The sequence below is a fragment of the Clytia hemisphaerica genome, unplaced genomic scaffold (genome assembly GCF_902728285.1).
Source record: "Clytia hemisphaerica strain Z4C2 unplaced genomic scaffold, Clytia hemisphaerica genome assembly, whole genome shotgun sequence".
Classification (NCBI taxonomy): Eukaryota; Metazoa; Cnidaria; class Hydrozoa; order Leptothecata; family Clytiidae; genus Clytia; species Clytia hemisphaerica.
In genome coordinates this window covers 33,706-42,312 of record NW_027104462.1, presented here as the reverse complement: position 1 = coordinate 42,312, position 8,607 = coordinate 33,706, and the positions used below count along the sequence as shown (strand labels likewise).

At 34.9% G+C, this 8,607-nt stretch overlaps 1 protein-coding gene across 1 annotated transcript; it reads right to left on the bottom strand.

The window, feature by feature from the left end:
* Positions 1 to 3,317, bottom strand: LOC136821100 (marginal zone B- and B1-cell-specific protein-like). The gene is made up of 4 exons (XM_067077326.1): positions 2,988 to 3,317; positions 1,873 to 1,976; positions 1,019 to 1,123; positions 1 to 608 (listed from the first exon to the last, which is right to left on the bottom strand). The coding sequence occupies exons 1-4, from the start codon at positions 3,225 to 3,227 to the stop codon at positions 434 to 436; spliced, it is 624 nt and encodes a 207-aa protein (XP_066933427.1). The 5' UTR covers positions 3,228 to 3,317; the 3' UTR covers positions 1 to 433.
* Between the last annotated feature and the right edge of the window lie 5,290 nt (positions 3,318 to 8,607).

The window sequence follows — 8,607 nt, the reverse complement described above, 5'->3', positions numbered from 1 at the left end:
CAACTAGGAGCTGATATACAATCAAGCTTTTAGACATTACGAAAAGTATGAGATTTACATTCGAAACGAAGAAAGGTATGACGTAGCCTAATTCTCAGCACGAGGGACTTCATTAGAGCAAACTAGTAGACAGTGTACTTTGCGAGAAAACATTGTTTCCCTACCCCTAAGAACATAAAAAAACACTAAAAATACAGTTGACGCTCTGTAATTCGAATTTCAAGGGGAATATTTTCATCGAATCGGCTTATCAAAAAGTAGAAAAAGGTTTGGAAGTTTAATCCTGTTGTCACGACGGCGAATTAGAGAGCGTCAAAACTAACTAATAAAATTAATAGACTAATAGAAAAAAAAGTAATAACAAATATAAGAAAAACCGAATAATAATATTAGAATAATAAAAACAAAAGGAAAAACAAAACTTCTAAAAATCTTACAATTCACTCTTCTTTCCCTTCTTCTTTTTCTTATTCTTCTTCTTCATTTTCTTGCAGTCAGTAGTGAGTTCTTTGCAAAGAAACGTATGGAAATCATCAGTACTTCGAAAGGCGTCATAAATCTCGTCTTCACCGTGTTCACCGATCAACTCGAAACATTTCGATGATAGTCTGCAAAGAAATGAAACAAAAACTAAAATTTCGAGTGCATTTTTGTTTTTTAACCTTTTTTACTCTTAGGCTAGACTACCTACCTAAAAACCTACCGACCCAAAAATTCATTACCATTTTCAACAAACTTTCTTCCTTCAAATCAGAACTTTTATGTCTGTCTCGTTCTTTATCAAAGCTTAAGAATTGTGAAGTATATGACAACAATTAAGAAAGGTAAGATTTTAGTTTTGCCTCGATTTTTCTTCTTTTTTTTTGAAATTCTCAGGTTAAAATATTTAAAATCAGTATTTAATTATTTAGTAATAATTTGAACTTCGGGAGTCAAATTGTTCTTAGATGTTTGATAAGTTTTGCCGAATTTCAGCCTGTTGTTCTTATTGAAAATTGCCTGTCAAACATAGATTTACCTTGTAGGCCATTTGCCACCACCATACATCATTCCTGGATGTTCATTCGCTTCCAGACCTTCTCCTGAGATTCGATTGACACCGTTCAATGATTTCAATCCGTAACTAGCAGAAAAAAATGAATAAAAAAATCCGTTGTAAGTCCATTCAATAAATGAATAATTTATAATGAAGAGTTGACACAATATCTATGTTTCAAACTCATAGTTTCATGGAGCTCAGGCACCAATCATCAGTGGAATGAGATCTAGGAGAAAATATATTTTCTAGGAGAAAAATATAAATAAAAAAACTTTATAAGTACATTCAATAAGTGTTAAAGGGATAATCAGATGGTTTGAGATATTTTGCCTGAAGAAACCCTCTGTGGTTTTGAGTAAAATCGCCAAGTATTTTTGTTCGAACTATTTTCTAAAGAAATATCACAATTTGAAATTTCCGAAAATGGGTTCTCAAACAGTTCTTACGTTGAAATTCTATTGTTTTCTTACAAAAAGTCAAAAACTTGTAATTTAAAATATCTCGACTTTGGAAAATATTTAGGTAAAAACATTTTGAGGTTTTGCTCAGGACAGTAGAAAGATTACACAAGCCAAATATCACAAACCATCTGATTATCCCTTTAACTACCATTTAGGATTTAAAGCTACGATTTACAAGCCTTTTTCACCCTAACGAATGATTTAAAAGTATCAATCAATCATACTTTGTTAAGATAATTCCGAGCACCAGAATTTTAGTAAAAGAAAAGGTTTCCATTCCTAAATTCTAAATAATTTTGCAATATTGCATATTCTAGTTGTAAAAATTGTTTATCATCTCGAAGTAGCCACCATACAATATTAAAGATTTACCTCTTATAGGTTTCATGTCCACAGACTTTGTCAAAGACATCCAGATATTCAGATTCTTTCATCGGCTTGTCACTTTTTTCTGCATGAGTTAGCTGTTTGTCCATCTAAAAATTAATGTTTGATTGAGTTGAAATCACAAATATCTTAAATAAATCACTAGATACTAATTGAAGCAAAGTAATTCGCCATCTTGAACGAAGTGACGTCACAATTTAGCCTATGTGGTGCTTCAAATTTTGAAGTCATTTGAGTGTCAAAAACCAAGGTTTCTACTGTGGTCTACTTTCAGCAAAGATGGCGGATTATTTTGCTTCACCTGCCATTGCTTGGAAAATACAGAGTAGCTCTATCTAGTGTTTTATATATCTGTGGTTTAACATGCTGAAAACAATACAACTTTTACAACCCCTCTCTTCATTAAGGTGATTTATTAAAGAACAAATATATTTAAATATTACTACCCTTTTTTTTAAAGCAGAATTCCATGCTAAAATGTAAAAAAATTATAGTTCTTCTAATTCTGAAAGTCAGAAGTCAAAATCTGTTCAAATTTGTAAAATTTTAGGATATTTTTAGAATCATGTTGAGCCTCAGAAATGTTTTAAATTTTAGACTGCTTTGGCCATCAATTTAAAAAAAACGCTCCTCTTTTAAGAATACGCTCAAATCTAATTTCTTTTTAGAATCACAAGACTCACTTCCATTTACTCTTGGGTACCTAATAGCCGGGGGGATTCGAATAAGCGACGGGGTTGGAAAAAATCTCAAAACTTAATAAGTGAGGGGGGTTCAAATAGAAATGTCCTTGGTGGAAAATTTTTGAAAAGGAGGCTGTTACAGCTGAATTAGGACAAAAGAGGGAACTTTCAAAAATATTTTCCCAAAAATTAATAAGCAGGGGGGTTGGAATAAGAATGTCCTGGGTGGAAAAATTAATTAGCGGGGAGACGGGGCTATTAAGTACCCGAGAGTATGTAATGATTAAAATATATGCGTGCATGCATTCATCAGTTTTTTAGAAGCGGAAAGCGGATGGAAAAGTTCTGAAGCAAAATCATAAAAAATGAAACCAATCCAATACAAAATTGTATCACAAGATTTAAAAAAAAAATCACCTGAAAAGCAATAGCTGTACATGCGTCACATTTAAAAGAGTCTGGCAAGTGTGCTGAAAATTGCTCTTCATCTGACATCTTTGGTGATTCAAATGAAATCCTTGATGATGGATCTACATTGGGTGGCAAGTGATCATTGTTAGCTGGTATCCGATCCACAGTTTCCTGATCATCTCCATCAGCAGCCCATATGCAATGAGAACACAATAATGCAAACAGTATAACAACAATCTTGACCATGTTTGTTTGTTATGATTGAGTTTTTACTATTATCTAGGTCTTTAAGGTACAAAAAACAGACAATATTGTTCCAAAAAAAAATATATATATATAAAAAATTATATACAATTGTACACATAATGTTTGATAGAATAATATGAAAGTTGGAATTTTTCATTTCTGATTGAAAAAGGATTTTTGCTCTCTGCGACCACTAAGCAAAGAAAAATGGTTTTGACTTTTCTATTATTTTTGGCTCTAAATACAGAAAGGGTGTCAAAATTTGAAGAGGGATGTCGACATTAGACCAAGTTTACCGTATTGTAGCTAAAGTGCTCAACCCTTTTGCAGGTCCACGAACAGGGTTGTATTTCATATAAATGTTCTGGTTTTCTTCCACAAAATTCCCGCAATTTTCTGATTTTCTGATTAAAATTTGGCCAATTTAATCGGGATTTATAAATCCAAAATTTAAGCCTAATTTTTTTTCGCATAACTGACGACTCTGCGTTGATTGCCGCTAATCAAGATTTAATTGAAAATTAAGTTAATCAGCCCCTAAGGCGAGACCAATTTAATTTGTTGTTCTACGGGCCCGACCGACCCTACTTTTGCTAAAATCAAAAAAATTATAATATTGAATTTCCACTACAATATATTTTACACACTAAACATTTGTAAGAATCATATTTGAATAAAGCTGAAAATTAATTCTTGACAAGAAATTGAAAAATTTAGAAAATCAAGTAAATTATTAATTTACGATTTATTGAATTATGATCTTATTGAATTTTTGAACCAGCTATTTTTTGGAAATCATTTTCGGTACTTTACCAACCCTGATGAATGAAAAATTTATTCTTATTTTACTGAACAACCGACCAACCTATATTTTGCTAACGATCTGTCCGTAGAACAACAAATTAGATTGGTCCCGCCTAATCCACTTTTGAGCAACCAGGCCTTGGGAGTTCCACCTAAGCAATAATTTCAAAACGAGGCAAGTGATGTTCATGTGACGTATATTTATGAGAAAAAAAGGTCATCTTATATACTGGTTCATTTGAGAGGCAATTTTCAAAAATCAAATTTTCATCAAATTTTCATTAAATTAAGCTGAGGTTGTGGCTTCTTCATAAAGAGGAAAGACATATCTGGACTTATTTCGTACTTTCTAGTCTCTTGTTTGTAGTTTTTCTGACTTCTCCTATCCTGGGTATATGTGAGTTATTTTCTATGTTTTCTAACTGACTGAATGACTTACCAAAAGATCGGCACCTGCGAGATTCAAACCCACCAAATGCAAAGTTCCATCGATTGGAAATCCAATCCCTTATCCACTGCGCCACGGATTCATCATGCCAGGAAAGTGTTTCTGACGGCTATTTATATTATTGTACGTCGTCAACTGCTCTAACTTGGGACTTTATCTGACAAAACATGGGACGGCAATTCCGCCACCATTTTACCGAACAATGATATAGCCATATGCATAATTTTTTAAAATATACATGATACAGTAATTATGTATCAGTCAGGCACATCCTGGCAAATGAACGGGGTGAGCATTTGCATGGGGTATTTGTCACCCAGTGTAAATGAGATAGGAGGTCTCAGGCTAAAAGCGTGAAAATGAATAAAAATGAAGTTCAAACTGAAAAAGGGAAAAAAGGAAGAAAACTGGGAACTTTATTTTTTTGTTAAAAGTTTCTTCAATCTTCGAAGACAAAATTGATTCATGGAAAAAAAATTTCATCTATGCAGTTCTTTGAAATGAAGCAAAATATTTCCATCCCGGTTCAATAGACCTTTTTTTAAAGAGGCCACCCTGTTGAATAATTATGTAGTCCAGCAGAAAAACAATGATAAAACCATGCATAATCATTACAATATGCATGATACAGTAATTATGCATGGCTCTATCATTGTTTTTATGGCTGGACTACATAATAATTCAACAGGACGTCCTCTTTGAAAAAAGGTCTATTAAACTGGGTATTCTGGGTATTAATACTTCGCTATTAGTATTACGCCACTTTCGCTTTCAACCCCGTTCATTTGCCAATGGTCGCAAGTGAAAAATACCCCGTTCATTTGCCAGGATGTGCCCGACTGTGTATGGCTGTATTATCATTGTTTTTATTATGCGCTGGACTACATAATTATTCAACATGGCTGCCTCTTTAAAAAAAGGTCTATTAGGCAGTGGTGTCGGATTTAGGACCTCTCACGGTATTAGCCATTCCGGGTTTGCTTGTTTTTTATTTGACACTTATCAAAATCTTCAATTTTAGGTCAAACTTTGAAAAGCAATTGTTCTTTGTGTAGTTGAGCTATAAAATTAATTATTTTTGAGTAATTTAGAGCTTTCTTTTAGCTTTCCAACCATATATAATATGCAGGTGTAATATTCTACACTTTTGTCTAAAAATTTGTTTCAACTAAGGCCATTTTTAGAAAAATTAGATCTGCGGGACACAAAAAATTTCACAACTCATCTTTGATTTCAAAGCGCTGCGGAGGAAAAAATGTTCAGACAGTGAAACTTTCCATATTTATCAGAAAATACCTGAGAAATCCAATGGTGCTACTCTCTGAAATTAATTCTTTCATTGAAGTTATTATTTTTTACTTTTCATACTTTGGCAAGCATTTTCAGCCTAAAAATGAGGACTAGAATTATAGAGAGTGATACCACTGAAAATTTTGACCCTTTTTTAGCCTAAAACAGTTATTTATTTTATATGCCATGGGGAATTTTTCCTCCGCAGCGCTTTGATTACAAAGATAGGTAGGTTCAGCAATTTTAACTTCCGCTTTATAACGTTTTTATTGTTTTTTGCAGTGCAATGTCTTCTTTTTCAAAAAAATGTCTTTTCATTTCTTCCTTGAAGTGTTAGCAAGCCATTACAAAAAGAATTTGATAAAAGTCTGCAGTCAAAATGAAGATATCTGGAATATCTTGACTCAATACAAAAGCTTGAATTTTCAATTTTCGCAGCATATTTCAGTGCCATTTTTTATGCCATTTCTGGGCTAAATTGTCAACCTCAAATGTCTAAAAAGGTGCTATTTTAGCGGAACCAAAATCTCAATATCTCCGGAACCGCTTATCATTAGGAGGTGTATGACCCCTCATTTTTTTTCTTTTTTGAAGCTCTACAAGATGAACTAGGTTTGATTGCCACCAGAATAGTATCAATTTGACCCTGGAATGGCTAACGGTATCAACTAGTCCCATATGTTTCGACCAATCGTCCCCCCACCAAGTTAGAGCAGGCAGTTGGGTACAAACAATAGACCAGACTATATTAAAAAAGAGAAGATTGCGAAGGAGTGCTTTTTTCAAGCTCCAACCCTAACCCTAACTAATAATAATATAACCCAATTCCTAGCCAATCTGATAATACGTAACCACACCCAAACCACACCCACACTATTCCCGCATGCCGGATCCGAAAAATAGATATATGTCTTTTGCTTTTGTGAAGAAGCCTTCACCTTAAGCTAAGAACAAGTATGTCAAATCGAAACAAGTAAGGAAGGATGATACATACAACATTTTGTAGCTTCAGCAGCTCCCAGTTTCCAGTTTCTTGATTTGGAAGAAATCGAAAGTGATGAAGAACTCTTTTCACAAACAAATACTATGGTCTAACAGCCATATTTACGTCTTGCAGAAGTAAGCATGACAAAGGTTCTCAGTGCGTGAGACCATTGACGTGAAAACAACAGACCGGGAAAGGCTTACGGTCGTTTAAAAACCGGATACCCCGTTTACATCGGGTGGAAGAGGGCGAGCGCAGGCAGGCGACCACCGACGAGCAGCGAGAAAGCCGAAAAAAATATGTAGTATGTCAACTGCTAAAAAGCTTCTGCTAATCTTCTAAGGAGAATTTCATAAAGGAAGCATGGAGGCCTGCAATCTACTTTTATCACATCGTTTTAGGCATGGTTAGTTCAAAAGCAGCCGCCGGCAGAATTTTTTGAAATAACTGTTCTTTTTTTCCAGGAGAGTAAATTCTATGGATAAATCTAGGTGAGACTTTCCTCAAAACACCCAGGTTAAATCCAGGGGTCGCCTTAAAGACATCTGCTCTTAAAATCCAGGAGCACATTTTAAGGAAAAACACATACATACAATTATCCAGCGGACAATCTGCTGAAAAAGTTCCAGTAGCTAAATTGTGAAAAACACAACCAGATGCCAGATTATTTTTCCAGGGAGCTTCATATTTTCTTAAAAGGTCTCATTTTCTAGCAGCATTTTAACTTTCTTAGAGAATAGCTATTACATTTTTCCTGGAGCATAATATTTCTAGAGAACGGATAAACATTTTCCAGGAGTCCCATTTTTTCCCAAAAGGCAGAACAGGTGATATAATCCAGGAGAGCCAGAGGATACAGAACTAAAAAAGTATCGAGTCGAAACACAAAAAGGTGCTTTAGTGTGTATTTTTACAAATTTATTTTTTTTGTTGAGTTCTCCTCTTTTGCTTTATATCTTTGAGCATTTTTTGGTAACAAGGGAATAATAAGGGATTAATAAAAGGGCCATTGATTGATTAATTTATACGTTAAAACTAACTTTTGTACTATCTTATATTTTGGCCATAATACGCACACCCCGGGGGGGGGGGGGGTACTAGGGCAAGATGGGTTACGGGGATTCTCCGCTGGTCAGGGTACCTTTTTTAACCTCAACGAGTCCCAGGTAGGGTCGCAAAACACCAAAATAGAAAAATCAGTCCCTCGTAGGGTGCCTATTTTTGGAAAATTTGGGGAAAAAGTAGAAAATTTGAGAAAATTTTGGAATTTCAGTCCCATTCAGGGTCACTTTTTTCGCAAATTTCGAGTCCCACGTAGGGTCCATTTTTCGAACCCCAGCAGAGTACCCCCGTCGGTCGAAAAGGGTAGTATCCCCCCCGGGACGCACACAAACTTTTTTGCTACTAAGTGACACAATATTTGTTGTTCCAGACACCCTGTACTTTACTAAGGGTCGCTGTGATAACAATACATCGCATATTGTACTATTAGCTGCACGTTCTTCTCGAGGTGGGATACGGGATGTACAGGGCGTCAATAAAAACTGTGTTGGGTAGTGAAGCTGGCCTTTTTCACTTACAATCAGTGACAAAATACTTGGCACAAAAGGGAAATTCACCGGGGTTTTTTGAAACCACAATCGATTTGTAAGTGCTCTAAAGTAGGTTGGAAGGGTAGAGTTTTGATTCTGAGTTTTAACGCTAGACTTAGGACCTTAGGATCTGAGGATCCAAAAGCTAGGCTTGAAATATAGCCTGGAAACCAATAAATCCCTCCCAGATCGAAATAATCGATGAAATCAAGTTGAAGGCCTGAAATTGACATTCTCGCTCGAACTTCAATTTTCGAAAAA